Source organism: Gopherus flavomarginatus, chromosome 20 (genome assembly GCF_025201925.1).
Source record: "Gopherus flavomarginatus isolate rGopFla2 chromosome 20, rGopFla2.mat.asm, whole genome shotgun sequence".
In the NCBI taxonomy this organism is placed as follows: Eukaryota; Metazoa; Chordata; order Testudines; family Testudinidae; genus Gopherus; species Gopherus flavomarginatus.
Genome location: NC_066636.1, coordinates 17,756,236 through 17,773,817, shown reverse-complemented (window position 1 = coordinate 17,773,817; position 17,582 = coordinate 17,756,236). Strand labels below are relative to the sequence as shown.

Genomic DNA, 17,582 nt, shown 5'->3' with positions numbered 1-17,582 from the left:
TGTAACTAGGTCATGCATTCACTGCCTGCTGGAGAACTTGAGATATTGCCCAGAAGCAAGAGTTTTATGAAATGTCTGTTTTTTCTCTGTGTAAGAAAGCTATTGGTGTGCAGCAAACATACACACGTCCCTAGTATATGAGTAGAAGCAGGTGGGAGCTCCACCAGAACCAGCTGCATTACCCAGCCTTTGGGGAATGGAGCAGCAGAGTCCTGCAAAGCTTCCCTGTGTATTATTGGCAGGGAAAGAAGGAGCTGGTGTGCTACTCTGGAACCTCCCACATGCTTTCCACCGTTAGACCTCCCCTTGGCAGCTACCTCTTTCAAACCCTCCTGCCCGCCCTATATATGATCCTTCAATACCAGCCTTTGCTCTGTAGAATCTTCTGTCACGCTGCAAACGCTGCTTATTCCAAGTCATAAGCAGCTGAGAAGATCTGAGCAGAAGGCACTCAACATGGGTAAGAAACTGTCCCCAGTCTGCAAGTAGCATTAGGCATGAAGATCCACAGTTTTGGCTGGTGGTTCCAACCTGTTATCTTGCTATTGTCGGTATTTGCAGGCTGCAGCATTTATCCTTTGCAACTTCCTACCTTTCCCCTAAGCAGGGACTTGCGGATTTGCTACTGGGGCCTTGGCTACCCTGGCACTTTACAGCGCTGCAACTTTCGCGCTCAGGGGTGTGAAAAAACACACCCCTGAGCGCTGCGAGATACAGCGCTGTAAAGCCTCAGTGTAATCAGTGCCGCAGCGCTGGGAGCACGGCTCCCAGCGCTGCAAGCTACCCCCGTAGAGGCAGGGCCGGTGCAACCATTTAGGCGGACTAGGCGGTTGCCTAGGGCACCAAGATTTGTGGGCGCCAAAAAGCGCCCCCAAATTTTTTTTTAAATGGTTGAGCAGCCACTGCTGCTGGGACAGAGAGGGAGTCTGAGCTGCCGGCGGCAGCCAGCAGCCCAGGGTGTCGCCTGGGTCAGGGCGCCGCCGCGGCAGCCGGCAGCCCAGGGGACCCTTGGGTCAGGGCTCCGCCACAGCAGCCCGCAGTCCAGGGTGTCGCCTGGGTCAGGGCGCCGCCACGGCAGCCGGCAGCCCAGGGGACCCTTGGGTCAGGGCTCCGCCACAGCAGCCCGCAGTCCAGGGTGTCCCCTGGGTCAGGGCGCCGCTGGGGAGCTGCTGCAGTGGTGCCTGCGGAGGGTCCGTTGGTCCGTGGCTCCGGTGGAGCTGCCGCAGTCGTGCCTGCGGACAGTCGGCTGCTCGCGCGGCTCCGGGGGACCACCCGCAGACACCACTGCGGCAGCTCCACCAGAGCCGCGAGACCAGCGGGCGGGGCAGCGAAATTGCTGTCCGCCTAGGGCGCTCAAAACCCTAGCGCCGGTCCTGCGTAGAGGATGTGGTTTATGTCTAGCGCTGGGAGAGCTCTCTCCCAGCGCTGGCACTCCGACCACACTCACACTTCAAAGCGCTGCTGCGGCAGTGCTTTGAAATTTCAAGTGTAGCCATACCCTGCGTAACCAATATAGAGTACGTGTAAGGAGCAGTGCGGGCTAAAGTTTTGTTGGACTGGTAAAAAGTTATTCTTTAAGCTACTTAAACTAAAAGTAAGATTAAGTTTTAAAATATTTAAATGCCTCTCTTGGTATCTGAGCAACTGATACATTTGTTTGTTTCAGAATTTGGAAGCTGCATGAAACCTGTGATAACAGTAATCTTACTGAGTGACTAATTCTCCCTTCTTTTAAGGGAGACTGTCAGCTAGCTAAAGACCAACATTTAACGTTGTATTTACTTGCTTTCTACAAATCCTACTACTAATTCATAGATTCATAGACTCTAGGACTGGAAGGGACCTCGAGAGGTCATCGAGTCCAGTCCCCTGCCCTCATGGCAGGACCAAATACTGTCTAGACCATCCCTGATAGACATTTATCTAACCTACTCTTAAATATCTCCAGAGATGGAGATTCCACAGCCTCCCTAGGCAATTTATTCCAGTGTTTAACTACCCTGACAGTTAGGAACTTTTTCCTAATGTCCAACCTAAATCTCCCTTGCTGCAGTTTAAGCCCATTGCTTCTTGTTCTATCATTAGAGGCTAAGGTGAACAAGTTTTCTCCCTCCTCCTGATGACACCCTTTTAGATACCTGAAAACTGCTATCATGTCCCCTCTCAGTCTTCTCTTTTCCAAACTAAATAAACCCAGTTCTTTCAGCCTTCCTTCATAGGTCATGTTCTCAAGACCTTTAATCATTCTTGTTGCTCTTCTCTGGACCCTCTCCAATTTCTCCACATCTTTCTTGAAATGCAGTGCCCAGAACTGGACACAATACTCCAGTTGAGGCCTAACCAGCGCAGAGTAGAGCGGAAGAATGACTTCTCGTGTCTTGTTTACAACACACCTGTTAATGCATCCCAGAATCACGTTTGCTTTTTTTGCAACAGTATCACACTGTTGACTCATATTAAGCTTGTGGTCCACTATGACCCCTAGATCTCTTTCTGCCATACTCCTTCCTAGACAGTCTCTTCCCATTCTGTATGTGTGAAACTGATTGTTCCTTACTAAGTGGAGCACTTTGCATTTGTCTTTATTGAACTTCATCCGGTTTACCTCAGACCATTTCTCCAATTTGTCCACATCATTTTGAATTTTGACCCTGTCCTCCAGAGCAGTTGCAATCCCTCCCAGTTTGATATCGTCTGCAAACTTAATAAGCGTACTTTCTATGCCAACATATAAGTCATTGATGAAGATATTGAACAGAGCCGGTCCCAAAACAGACCCCTGCAGAACCCCACTTGTTATACCTTTCCAGCAGGATTGGGAGCCATTAATAACTACTCTCTGAGTACGGTTATCCAGCCAGTTATGCACCCACCTTATAGTAGCCCCATCTAAGTTGTATTTGCCTAGTTTATCGATAAGGATATCATGCAAGACCGTATCAAATGCCTTATTGAAGTCTTGGTATACCACATCCACCGCTTCTCCCTTATCCACAAGACTCGTTATCCTATCAAAGAATGCTATCAGGTTGGTTTGACATGATTTGTTCTTTACAAATCCATGCTGGCTATTCCCTATCACCTTACCACCCTCCAAGTGTTTGCAGATGATTTCTTTAATTACTTGCTCCATTACCTTCCCTGGCACAGAAGTTAAACTAACTGGTCTGTAGTTTCCTGGGTTGTTTTTATTTCCCTTTTTATAGATGGGCACTATATTTGCCCTTTTCCAGTCTTCTGGAATCTCTCCCGTCTCCCATGACTTTCCAAAGATAATAGCTAGAGGCTCAGATACCTCCTCTATTAACTCCTTGAGTATTCTAGCATGCATTTCATCAGGCCCTGGTGCCTTGCAGGCATCTAACTTTTCTAAGTGATTTTTAACTTGCTCTTTTTTTATTTTATCTTCTAAACCTATCCCCTTCCCATAAGCATTCACTATGTTAGACATTCCTTCAGACTTCTCAGTGAAGACCGAAACAAAGATGTCATTAAACATCTCTGCCATTTCCAGGTTTCCTGTTACTGTTTCTCCCTCCTCACTGAGCAATGGGCCTACCCTGTCCTTGGTCTTCCTTTTGCTTCTAATGTATTGATAAAAAGTCTTTTTGTTTCCCTTTATTCCCATAGCTAGTTTGAGCTCATTTTGTGACTTTGCCTTTCAAATTTTGCCCCTGCATTCCTGTTGTTTGCCTATATTCATCCTTTGTAATCTGACCTAGTTTCCATTTTTCTTTTGGAAACATTTTTTGGGGAAACAATGAAGACAAGTAGAGAATTTTTTTCTTTAGATATAAATATTCCCCTATATTATTTATAGCCTGAACTAGTATATTGTTGTGTCATGGTACATGAAAAGGTCCTTGGAGACCATGATAAAAAACTCTTTCAGAGGCAGAAAGCTAAACTGACTAGACTGGTTTAACTGTCCAACCTGAATGTTTCCTTTTTGCAGTTCCGACAGCATAAATAGTGAAAAGTAAACTAGAATTTGGGGTCTGTTTGTTTATTAGGAGGGCTTGATTAGTAACGCAGATAAGGCTCCTGTCAGAATGACTGCAGTGTACATGCCTAAAGAGTGATCCGAATACCATACATGTAGAGAAAACTACATCTCTGTGCCAACGCGGAGTTGAGATGCTTCATGGTTTTCTGATGAGCCCTAAATCAATATCGGATGGGGGAGGAGAGGAAGGGGGAAGCCCTCTTGTGCAGACTTTTAGAGTTGAGACAGAATCCTCAATCTCCATGATCATGAGTAATGTGTTGTTTGGGTGGGGGCGGGTCTTGTCTCACTTTTTCACAAGAGTGTTACTTTTGACCCTTTCATACTTTTATTGCTTAGGTTGTGACTGTTGAACAATGGCATAATGACTGCTCTTGTCCTCCAGGTCTGCTGTATACTCTCATCCGTTTAATTCCATAAATGGCTATTAGCCAGGATGGGTAAGGAATGTTGTCTCTAGCCTCTGTTTGTCAGAGGACGGAGATGGATGGCAGGAGAGAGATCACTTGATCATTGCTAGTTAGGTTCACTCCCTCTGGGGCACCTGGCATTGGCCACTGTCGGTAGACAGACACTGGGCTAGAGGGACCTTTGGTCTGACCCGGTATGGCCGTTCTTATGTTCTTATGTCAGAAGGAACCATTATGATCATCTAGTCTGACCTGCACAATTCAGGCCACTAAGTTACTTGGGCTTCAACTTCAGCCCCGGGTGGCAGGATGGAGGTGGGGCCTAGCCTTCAGCTTTCTGCCCTGGGCGTAGTGAATCTAACACCAGTCCTGCTCTCTGGTTTATTTTGGCAGACCCTCTGAAACCTGCTTGAAGCCCCCCAGGGGAGTCCAGACCTCTGGTTGAGAACCCCTGGACTAAAGGATACAGTTGTCACTTTCTGACTTTGTACAGCATGTTATATCATTTAGCAGAACTTGGTGTGGTTAAAAAACTAGGATGGGGATGAACTGTCATTCTCAGGGATGACCTTTGGTTGTATGGGGGTCCTTGTAATCATCAAAAGAGCGGCCCTTTACTATTTCCATGAGGTCATGGGGAAAACTGCCTCCCCCAACTTTAAACCCTGCTGGGTGGCAGGAGAGGGGGCACTGCAGGCTCCTGGGGTCTGTTCCTTCACTGTTCTGTTGGGAATTATGGTTCATATCTGCCAAACAACTATCAGTGTTGCAGCAGGCCATCCATATACCCTCTTGTTAACTAGAACAGAGGTTGCCAAGCTGTGGCCTATGGAGCACTTGCTGGTGGTTGATTGATTATGAGCTGGCTGTTCACATGGGGCTGGCTCACCTCTTGGTTTAAGCTGTGGGAAACAGGACAGATAGAAGAGGGAGACGAAATAAAGAACAAAAGGAGACAGTGGGACACTCTACTTTCCTGCACCAAGCACTGGTGTAAATGACTCCAGAGGATGTAAAATGCTACCAACATCAGAATGGCAGTGTCTTACTCTCACTTTGCACTGGGGCAAATAACTGTACAAGATACAGGGAAATGAAGAATCAAGCCTAGTGCGATGTCTTTGTGAAAAAGGACAAAACACTGCACTAAAAACATAGCTTCTATGTGAGCAATTGCTGTAATTGCCACAAAGCTGTTATCTGTATGGTGACCAAGAGGGAAGGTGGATTGCATGGCACAGGAGCTTTGTCAATAAAGATATCCTCCATATTTTGGGGTATGGGGGACGGGACCTCAAGTATTCTTGATTTAGCAGTAAACTGAACTAGCTACTTATCCCAGTCACACTGTGATAAATGACTGTAGTTTGCAAATCATGTTGGTCTTTCGCTAGATTTCTCTTACAAATACAATCCAACTTCAAGGTATTCTAAACAATCAGTCCGAAGCCAAGATAGCTGGGAAGCTGCATTTAATGACGACTATTAGTATGTGTAATGACACGTTAATATCTCTAATGTAAACATTTTTATCAACATCTTCTTGCAAAAATGGCACAAATAGCAGATTCATGTCTTGTGTGTTCATGAAGAGTCTGACCCAAAATACAGTGAAAGCTGAGGTCAACTTCAAACAGATGCTCAATGGTTTATTACTACAGAATATTTGAACACATAGGGAAGGAACAGAGAGAAAGTGGGAGGGAAGGAAGAGGAGTAAGGGGAGAGAGGGGAAGAGAAAAGGCGGGAAATGTCACCATCTTGCCCTAGGTTATCTCTAGCAAACATTCTAGTTTAAGCTGTCTCTTACTTTATTAATCTGCAAAAGAACAACGTATTTGTGCAATACTAATCTAGTACTGATCTAATCCATGTTTTGTCCCTGCTAATTTAGCTAACTAGGAAAAATAGGATGGAGTTTAGTTCTATTTATCTATTTTTAATAAAGTTTACATTGTGCCTTACAGGACTTAGACGTTCAGTGGTGTGGAATACATCAGATTTTCTGTCCTTTTGTCTATTTTCAGACAGTCTTCTAAGACAGCCTATTTAGTACTAAAGCGTCCTCGCTTTTTGAGGAAATCATGTTTTAAAGTAACAAACCTCAGAAGGTAGTGAGTGGCTTCTACAAAGTAACTTGTCATCTTTGTTTCCTAAAGAATAGCAACCTGATTTAATGGGGAAATACAGCTGTCACATCCTATTCAATTGAAAGTGTTGCATTCTGTAGGGTTTGTTTTGAAGAAGTTGTTTGTCACAATATAAGATTATAACATGGTGAAAATGAGCAAAATGTCAAGTCATTTATCAGACAGATGCTTGAAGCACTGCAGTCAACTGCAAAGCGGGCATTGCATTCTTTGGTCCTGCTCAAAATTATCTCAATTTATCACATTGCTGCTGGGTGCTCATTATTTGTATAAGATAGGGGTGGGGAGGGGCAGTTGGACTCTCCATCCATTTTGGAATGTGTTCAGCAGGACTATAGCAGTGCAGAATTGTATACTCTGCTAAGGTGGATAAACTTGCCATGTGGTGTTAATGTGTTTTTAAACAGTGTGTCAGGATAATATTTTATTGATCCTACATAGTTATTTGTTAATATAAACCTGAAACACAAATCCTGTGACTGTCTGGAATATTGACGGTTACAGTAGCAACTGCTATACAGTAGATTTTTATTATTATTTTATGTAACTGTCAACCATAGCGCTCCTATGTAGTTGAAACGAATATGCTCCTGCATTGATACAAAGGGAGCCAAGAAACCTTTAGAAAGATGGCTAGTAACTGGCAACTGGCTGTCCAGTGTCTGTTTGCACCTGTACTACTACTTCTACATGACCTGGATATGGAGTTTATCACAGTCCTGATTTGAAAGTGATCAACAGCTCCAAATTGCGAGGCTTTGTGCCAAAGAAACGTGTATAGTCCATGGAGCTAGCTTTAGCATTTATTTTATTCATAGTAATGTAAGGAACCCTCAGGCCTGTATCGTGTAAGACATTGGCTTCAGCAGTTAGCATAAGGCTTGAGGCCTATGGACTTTGGCACAGATAAATGGCGTAATGGTCACGCCTAAATTTTGGGGAACTGAGAATAGAACAGTTAAGGGGGAAGTTGGTCCATAATGACACTAGCCAACCACAGGAACATGAGCAACACCAGCTTTTGGATATCTTAGGATGGGAACGTCTTCAGAAGTCTGACCACAAGAGTGCCATGTCAATGAACTGACATATATGATAATAAGTTGAGATCTTTGATATACAAATCTGTAGGAGAAGGCACCCCAACATTAGTAGGGCGAGAAATACAAATAAGGAACGGGGAGAAACCCCTGCTGAAAATGCATTAGATATAGTGGCATCAGCATATCATATTTTAAAAGTTGTATCCCAGCCTGTGGGCAAGAGGAGTGAGAGATGTAGCCCTTGGGAGGTGCCAGAATGATGACTGCTAGTGATAGTGATGATGATGAGGAAGACCATGGCTAACATTTCACGTTGTTTTGCAAGGAGAGGTATGAGTATATACATGTTCAGATGTACGTTCTGTAGTATCTCTGTCTTTCTGGGTTAGAGTGTTTGTGACTTTGCTAAATGCATTGATAAACTATTGTAAAAACAGAAGGTTTCCTAAAGTGTGAGTGCTGCAACTGTGCAATTGGGGTTCCCAACTGAACTAATGTTAATAATACTGGGCCTGATTTTGGGACAAGAACCTGTCAAATCTCAAAATGATAACTGGGAATTCTTAAGTATTCAGTATAGTTAATATATGATTCATAGATCGGGCTACACATGGAATGCTCCTTGAATCCACTACATTCCTGCTTGAACCCTTAAAGCACAGAGGAACACTTGTTTTCAGTTCCTCTGCTGCTTTAATGTACCTTGATCTCCCCTAATAAAGGAACAAGCCCTGAGTCTCCAGCCATATTTGAACTTCACCTGCGGCTTGTCAGATTCCTCCACTGACACTCATCAGGTTCCTTCCCAGTCTCTGGGAACATGGACTCGCACCTGAGCTGTCCCTGCTTCTGCTGGTTGAGACTAGTTGAAGAGTGCAGGTAGGGATCAATGAAGGTTTCAGTTAGCAGGAATGTAGGATGGAGTGCTGAGGAGCAGAAGCTGGGGAACTGAGTTTCTAGCAGTGAGGAGGTGGTACAGGTGAGGATTCCCACTAAGCAAAATACTCTGCACTACCGGTCCCCAACCAGATTCTAAATCTCTAGAATCAGCCACTCCCAGGGTTAATCCACAGAAGAGGCCTGCACAGTCAAATTGAGCAATCTGTCTAGATGAACTCCTGACAGTGCTTCACTACTAATCCCTAATACCTTTGACAAATCAAGTCTTTCTAAATCCCCAATGTTCATCTGACTGCTTATGATTCAGTCATTTGGTGTTAAATGGCAGGGTAGGACTTTTTGAAAACTAAGATGCAAGCTTTCTTCCATTTTTGGATCTCCAACCTGACATGCTGGGTCTCATTTTCAGAGGTCTTGAGTGCTCTCAACTTTTATTGGTCCATGGGATTTGTGGGTGGCGCTTCTGAAAACTGGGTCTAAGATCTCTTAAGCTGAGCACCAAAAGTTAGTGACCTTTTTGGAAAATGTGCAGGTGAATAACTTGGAGATATCTAACCTTTTTTTTTTCTTTCCTCTTTCATCAGCAAAATGTGGAGCATGTGGTCCTGGGTACAAGACTCCTTTAGATGCCATGAAAGGCAAGTCCTATCAACTGTGTTCTGAAATCTAGGTTATCAAAACAAGAGCTTTATTGAACCACCTTCAGATTCAGTGAAGATTAACAAGATGCCTTTGGAGTGTAGCATTAGCTAACTCTTTTCTGCAGCTGGCATAATGGAAGGGCTGACAAGCCCTTGTAATGGGTAGGGAGATTCCCTGGTCCCTCCTTCTTCAGGATTATTTTTTGAAAGTGTGTGCACTTTACATTCAGAGGGCCCTTCAGAAATATCTCTGATCCAGGGATGAGTCCTCCTGGAGCAAAGATGGGGTAATATAACCCTAAACTGCGAATGGGCCACACCACAGGCAGGGAAATCCCCTTCAGACTGACCCCTGCCTAGTGTGCTTTCTGGCAGTAATGAAGACTCTGATAATATCTACCCCACCCCACCACTGAGGAAGACAAAGGGAGAAGGTTCCCAACCTCCAGTTCAGGGGAGCTGGAAAAAAGTTTAAAGTGGGTGTGCGGAGAGCCATTGAACCAAATTGTAAACTCTGTATATAATGGAAACCACTTCAAGATGGGGGTGCAGCAGCATCCCCAGAACCCCTAGCACCTATGCTCCCGTTGGGCAAATCCAACCCAGTGAGAGAGTCCTTCAAGGCTTGCTTTGGGGATAGCGCGGAGCTGATTTGTGTTGACCTAAACAAGCTCTCTGCCTTGCAAGGTCCCAGAGAAGAGATTGTGTACCTGCCCTGTATCTACAGAAACACTGGGATAGAGAAGCCTGACTATCTGGCAACAGTGGATGTTGACCCCAAATCTCCACACTATTGCCAGGTACCCCCCGTCAAGATTCTGGCTCTAATCCTCTTTTCTTAGCCTGTGCTGACCCCAGGCAGCTTTACTGCCATTTAGTAACACTCTATAGCTGCAGCTTCTTGATCCCCTTCTTCAAAGGGAAAAATTTTCTGTGCTTGCCTGTGGTGGTTAAATGGGGACCTGATGCACCAAAATTTGGAGGACCCTGAACAATCTCTTTCTCTCTCCTCTCTTTCATATCTATTTATCTATCTATTTATTTTTCTATCCTGGATGGATTCTTGTCTTGTGCCTACTCCTAAGCCATTACTTTTTCTGCCAAATGGGGCAGGTCAGCTCTATGTTGCCATTTCTCCTTCTGCTCCACTTTTTGCTATCCTACCTGGGACCACCTAAAATCAAGAAGGTTAGATCCCAAGGGTCCTGCCTTAATCTTTCTTTGTCTGCTGTCTCCTTGGTATTTGACTCTGGTAGATCTTTCTCCATGACCACTTTCAAATAGATATCTCAGTATTGACTGTCAATCTAACTTCATGCTACGTTTCTTAGAGATGTGCAGCCAGTTCACAATGAAACCCTAAACTATGGGTAACTCAACTTGTTTCCTATTTCATTAGAAGCTCTAAACTCAACCTTCCTCTTGGATTTGCCCGGTTTATGATTTCACATAAAAACTATATGAAACTTGGTGGCTTAGTGGTGTGTTTTGCTTTGAGTTTTCAGCCTCTTTCTAAGCTTGGTCTTGGGAATCTCCCAGTGATTGCTGAAAGCTAATATTTACCTGTTGTTCCGGGTCTCTTTCAAAGCCATTCTGTGCTTAGTAAGCATTTGAGTAGCTCCCTCTGAAACCCCATTGTCAGTAGGTATTGAGCAAGATTACTAATCACTGCAGGATCAAATCTGTTTGGGGAATCCAACAGGGTTGACAGTTACTCATTTGTTTAAGAGTGATTAAATTGATCCTGCTTTAGGAACTCTATAAAACTAATCTGTTCTGTCATAAAATGGTATACCTGGCCAAGACTACAGCTTTCAGTTAGCTGATAAAACTGTATTTTAGAACCACAGTTCTAACAGTTTTTGGTACAACAGTTTTTGGTACATGGTTAAAAAAAGTGTAATCTAAACTGCATTTAAAAATACTAGATATTTGTATGTCTCAAAATGCTTAATGCATTTTAGCCTCAGATCTCTACCATTACAATGCACCTGAGGGGCAGTTTATCTGTGTTGACAAGACATCTTGTCACAACTGTTCCTTTGCATAACTATTGCTAAGACTCTTACTGGAGGGATGCAGTTTCTTAAAGTTTCTTAAGCACTGATCTCTCCATGTTTCTTAAATGCACACAATATTCTACTAAGGACCAGCCGCCGGAGTGTAAAGTATTATTACTCCAGTCAGTTTGCCACAACTTGTCCCAACTGAAATTGAATAAACCTTATAAAGTCAGACTCTTGCTGCCTAGATACAAATATTCTTTTCTCTCTATGACTGATCTGTGTCTCTTGCAACTGCTAGCCAGTCTTTCTACCTTCCAAATATTAGATGCCTTTAATAGCACACCTATTAAAAAACAAATGTTAGGACGTCATGATGCCCAAATTCACGTGTGATGCTGTCACAGGGCTCTCTACTCACTGCTAGAGCACCTCTTTCTGGCTACATCTGGGGATTGTCTCTGCCAAGCCAACAACCCTTCCTGCAGTTGCACTCTGTCAGTCTTTCTCTCTCAGGTCTCAACGGCTCTTCATTTTTTTGGCCCTCCAGTCAGGTCATTGTGGTTTTCCCTTTCTGGGGAAATCATGCTCCTCAAAGTATTTCAGGACTCACTGTCCCTGTCATTCTTTTCTTTCACTGCCCCTTAACGGTGCCACTTCCAGTGGCTTCTAGGGGATCCCAAGCCCATGGGAAAACAAGGCCCACCCTCTACACTGGGTTCCAGCTCAGGGACCCTACAACAAGGTGTCAAGGTCTGCATAGTCCTATCCCTTACTGCCTTATCCCTGGGTGACCTCACCTTCTCTCACCCTAACATGCCTGCCCATCACCACAGCCCCTCCTGTTCCTCTTCAGCTGAGCTTCATCTCTAATTAGTCCTCCTTGTTCCCTGGCTCCTCCTCCAGGTGCAGCCTAAGTGTTTAATTGGTCCATCTGGCCACCTTGACCTCTTCATGCCTTGTGTGGGATGGACACCCAGTCACAGATGCACAGAAAGTGATTTGCCCAATATCACACATGATGGAGGTAGAGGGCCAGGAATAGAACTCAGGAGTCCTGGCTCCTGGTCTCCTGTGCTAAAGACCCAGAATGGGATTTTCTTCAAAACCACCTAAGGGATTGAGCATCAAGGGATTCTTAAACTATTCTGAAAATCTCGGCCTAGAACTACTCACTGGATAACATCAACAATTTAACTCGTGTTTCCTATGCTATGTCTGTATTTCTAAAGAACTGTTTTCTTAGGACTGCCTGTCTTACAGACTGAATCTGAACCATGCCTTTGACTTCATAGGTGATCCACCGCCTGCCCATGCCCAACCTCCGAGACGAGCTCCATCACTCTGGGTGGAACACCTGCAGCAGTAGCTTTGGGGACATCACAAAGAAACGGAACCGGCTGCTTCTTCCCAGTCTGATTTCTTCCCGCATTTATGTAGTGGATGTGGGCACAGACATGCGGGCTCCCAGGGTTCATAAGGTATGTCTGAGGAGACTCCAAGAGATGTCTCACCTTGGAGATGGGAACTAAAATTTCCCACTTATGAATGTGAATGGGGAAATCCAGAACAATTTTTTAGGGCTTTTGGGGAACCTTAAGAACTGGTCAGTCTCAAAAGTCTTAGAATATTTAAGAAATGTAATCTTCTTTGGCTATGGAAAAAGAGTAAGTTCTCAAATCCTTGAGTTCTTCTTCAAGTGCTTGCTCATATCCATTCCAGTTAGGTGTGTGCGCGCCGCGTTCATGTTCGTTGGAAGATTTTTACCCTAGCAACTCTCGGTGGGCTGGCAGGGCGCCCCCTGGAGTGGTGCCACTGTGGTGCCGGATATATACCCCTGCCGGCCCATCCGCCCCTCAGTTCCTTCTTACCGCCCGTGTTGGTCATTGGAACAGTGGAGCGCGGCTTAGCTGATCTCCACCTCTCTAGCTATTCGCTCATTTTTATAGTTAATGTGTATATAGTTCGATTTTTTATAGTTCTAGTTAGTCTATTTTTAGTAGTTCTTCATAGTAGTTATTGTATATAGTTAAGGGGGATTAGGGGTTAGCCCCTTCTCCTCACCCAGTACCGGGGCCCATGCCCGGTTCACCAGGCTTCAAACCATGCTCGTCCTGTCATAGGCCGATGCCCACAGAAGACCCTCACGACTCCTGTTTAAAGTGCTTGGGCGAATCCCACCTCGCAGACAAGTGCCGCATCTGCAAGGCTTTCAAGCCCCGGACGAAAAAGGAACGGGACATTCGTCTAAAGCAACTTTTGATGGAGGCAGCTCTAACTCCTCCATCTTCGGCACCGACTGTGGCACTGGGGACAAGTGCCTTCTCCGCACCGGAGCGCACGGCTACAGTGAAGGCTCCTCGACACCAGCCTTCACCGGCCCAAGCTCCTGCCCGGCACCACTCTCTCTCCCCAAGGAGCAAGAAGCATAAGACACTTGTGGCTCCTGTATCTGCGCTGCAGTCAGAGCATACAACTAAGTCGGACTGCCCGGCACCGCCAACTGCCACGGCACCGAAGTCTTCTGCACCGTTGATTCTGGTCTCACAAAAGCCATTGAATCCGGTGCCTATCAGCTCCCCAGCACACGCCGTGGTTGAGCTTATCATGCCCTCCACGCCGGAGACGTTCTCCACGGCACGGGAGTTGATTACCTTGACGGAGCTCGAGCTGCACTGCCGGTGCAGGTTGTTCAATCGTTATACAAGCCCTCCGTGATGAGACCATCCTCACCCGGTACCACCGAACGTCGCCTGTCGTAATCCAGGTCCCAGAGGCACTCTCGGTCCCGTCATTGATCCCGATCCCAACGCCGCTCGCAGTCCCGGTACCGCTCTCCATCTAGGTACCGGTCGTACTCGCGGCACGTTCGAGATCCCGGTCGCTGTCATGATACTCTTGGCACTGGTCCAGGTCCCGGCACCGTTCATGGCACCATACCTCTCGCAGCCAGTCTCGGCACGGAGATTCAAAGCACCAGTCAACCTCCTGGCACGCGCTGGTTGCAGGTCCCGGTCGCACTCTCGGCACCGGTACGACTCCCGGTACCGTTCTCCGGTACCATGTGGAGAAGGATCGCATGGACGCAGAGACCCTATACAATCGGCCTTAGCTCCTCCGTGGCCTTCTCGTCATCCATCCATCTCATCCCATGCAGACAGTGCTTCATATGTGGACTCGGATACTCACACCCATAGCCCGGACCAGGGACCTCATCAGTGGTCCTTTTGGACACCTTGGGCTTATCACCAAGCCCAATGGGAACCCGCTGGTCCATCACGCTCCGGTCCCTCAGAACACCGCGTGCCAGAGGCCACTGTTAGCAGACCTCCCCCGGCTGGTACGGAGGAAGCTCATACTCATGCACTGGACCCGCACGATCTTCCAGCTCCGGAGGTCCCCCAGGATCAGGAGTCAGTACAGGACCCACTCATCCCTGGGATGTCATCCTCCTCTTCTCCGGATGAGGCAGTAGTGGGGACGTCATCATCGGGCCCGCCTCCGATTGACCTCAGGTCACACCAGGACCTGCTGCGGCGTGTTGCCCAGAATATCAACTTGCCGGTAGAGGAAGTTCCAGAGGTGGAAGACCCGGTAATAAGTATATTGTCGGCGGAGACACCAACTAGAGTGGCTCTCCCCTTCATCCATTCGATCCAGGCTAGAGCAGACACCATCTAGCAATCCCCGGCATCTATCCCACCCACAGCCAGAGGGGTCGAACGGAAATACATGGTGCCTTCCAAGGGGTATGAGTACCTATATGTGCAGCCCCCTCCCTGTTCATTAGTTGTACAGTCAGTCAATGAACGGGAGTGCCACGACCAACAAGCCCCTGCACCTAAATCAAGGGAGGCCAGGCGAATGGACTTGTTGGGACGGAAGATCTATTCCGCAGGAGGTCTCCAACTCAGGGTAGCAAACCAACAAGCTCTCCTGAGTAGGTACAACTACAACACCTGGGATGCGGTAGGGAAGTTTACAGAGCTGGTCCCGCAGGACTCCCGCCAGGAATTTACAGCACTCCTGGAGGAAGGAAAGAGAGTAGCGCGGACCTCCCTACAGGCCTCACTGGATGCCGCCAATTCGACAGCTAGAACGGTCGCCTCTGGAATAGGCATGCGACGTATATCATGGCTGGAAGTGTCAGGCCTGCCACCTGAACTTTAACATACTATACAAGACTTACCATTTGATGGCCAAGGCTTGTTCTCACAAAAGACGGACCCTAGGCTTCAGAGTCTAAAAGACAACCGCATAATTATGCATTCGCTGGGAATGCATACGCCACAGACTCAAAGACAGTCCTTCCGCTCCCAACCTCAGCGCCCATACCCCCCGCCTAGGCTGAGGCAAGATTTTACCAGAAGACGAGGTCGTACCAATCGCAGACGTCAGTCTGGACCTCAAGGGGTTAACAATTCCGGTCCCACCAAGCCAACAGAGGGACCCAAATCAAACTTTTGAGGGTGCGCCTGAGAGCAGTGTACCAATTGCCTCCCAGGATCCTTTTCAGTTCTACAACCGCCTTTCCCCGTTCCTCCCTGCGTGGTCCCAATTAACTTCGGATCTTTGGGTCCTATGCATGGTGGAGCTTGGATAACATCTTCAGTTTCTTTCTCCTCCTCCCTCCCCACCCCCATCCTCGTCCCTCTTCAGGGACCCCTCTCACAAGCAACTCCTCCTGCAGGAGGTTCGGAGGCTCCTTACACTCGGGGCTATAGAGGAGGTACCGGAGGAATTCAGGGGCAAGGGGTTTTATTCCCGATATTTCCTAATCCCCAAGCCAAAAGGGGGCCTCCGGCCTATCCTAGACCTGCAAGGACTGAACAAATTCATAAAAAAGTTCAAGTTCTGCATGGTTTCTCTGGGAACCATCGTTCCTTCCCTGGATCCCGGAGATTGGTATGCCGCTCTCGACATGAAGGACGCATATTTCCACATTGCAATTTACCCTCTGCACAGACAGTATCTACGCTTTGTGGTGAATCATCAACATTATCAGTTCACCGTCCTTCCCTTTGGCCTCTCCTTGGCCCCTGGGGTATTCACGAAGTATATGGCGGTAGTCGCCGCTTCCCTACGTCGTTGTCGAATACATGTCTTCCCATACCTCGATGACTGGCTTATCCGAGGGACCTCCGAGGCACAAGTCACCAGTCATGTGACCATCATCAAGGACCTATTCATGCGTTTAGGCCTGATAATCAATTTAGAAAAATCCACTCTGGTGCCTACGCAGAGGATAGAGTTCATCGGAGCCATGCTGGACTCCACTCTTGCAACGGCCAGTTTGCCTCTACCTCGTTTTCAGACTATAGTCTCCCTTGTACAAAGACTTCAAAGCTTCCCAACAACCTCTGCCTGCACTTGCCTTGGCCTCCTCGGTCACATGGCTGCATGCACATTCATCACAAAGCCCGCCAGACTGCACATGCGTTCTCTTCAAACTTGGCTTGCCTCAGCCTATCATCCGGGCAGAGATGCCATAGACATTATACTCACAATTCCGCCGAGCACTCTATGCTCCCTTGACTGGTGGTGGACGCCATCCTTGGTGTGTGCAGGTCTGCCATTCCATCCACCACAGCCCTCCACATCCCTAACAACAGACGCGTCATCTCTCGGCTGGGGTGCTCACCTAGGGCACCTTCGCACTCAAGGCCTTTGGTCGTCTCGGGAGTCGACGTTACATATCAATGTCTGCGAATTGCGAGCGGTCCGACTAGCGTGCCGAGCATTCCAGCATCATCTACAGGGCCGTTGTGTTGCTGTGTTCACGGACAACACAACGGCCATGTATTACATAAACAAACAGGGAGGGACACAGTCCTCCCCCCTTTGTCGGGAGGCGATTCAACTGTGGGACTTCTGCATAGCCCACTTAATAGACCTGGTAGCCTTCTTTCTCCCAGGAGTCCGGAACACACTCGCAGATCAACTGAGCAGATCCTTCCTGTCGCACGAGTGGTCCATCCATCCGGACATTCTCCATTCTGTATTCCGGAAGTGGGGCTTTCCCCACATAGACCTCTTTGCCTCCAGAGAGAACAGGAAATGCCAGGGGTTCTACTCCCTACAAGGTCACTCCCCGGGCTCCCTCTCAGACGCGTTCCTAATTCCGTGGAAAGGTTACCTATTTTATGCCTTCCCACCATTCCCTCTCGTCCACAGAGTTCTACTCAAGCTCCGCAGGGACAGAGCCCAGCTAATACTGATCGCTCCGGGATGGCCGAGACAGCATTGGTACACCCTGCTGCTCGACCTCTCTCTGGCAGACCCGATACCCCTGCCACTCTGCCCGGACCTCATAACGCAGGACTTCGGCAGACTTCACCACCCGGACCTGCAGTCCCTTCATCTGACAGCATGGCTGCTGTCTGGTTGAACCAATCGGAGTTGCATTGTTCCATCTCAGTGCAGCAGGTG

The 17,582-nt window shown here is 47.2% G+C and overlaps 1 protein-coding gene across 4 annotated transcripts in view; it reads left to right on the top strand.

Annotated features, from left to right (window-relative positions):
• The first annotated feature begins 327 nt into the window (after nt 1-327).
• Nucleotides 328-17,582, top strand: part of LOC127037774 (methanethiol oxidase-like) — a 110,163-nt gene continuing 92,908 nt past the window's right edge. The window contains exons 1-4 of one of the 4 annotated variants that reach the window (XM_050929846.1): nt 328-460; nt 9,094-9,147; nt 9,838-9,950; nt 12,449-12,634. In XM_050929846.1, coding sequence (XP_050785803.1) covers nt 457-460; nt 9,094-9,147; nt 9,838-9,950; nt 12,449-12,634 — 357 coding nt within the window. In that variant the 5' untranslated portion in view covers nt 328-456. The remainder of the gene's footprint in view (nt 461-9,093; nt 9,148-9,837; nt 9,951-12,448; nt 12,635-17,582) is intronic. The other 3 variants (XM_050929842.1, XM_050929845.1, XM_050929841.1) reach the window with 3 other exon arrangements.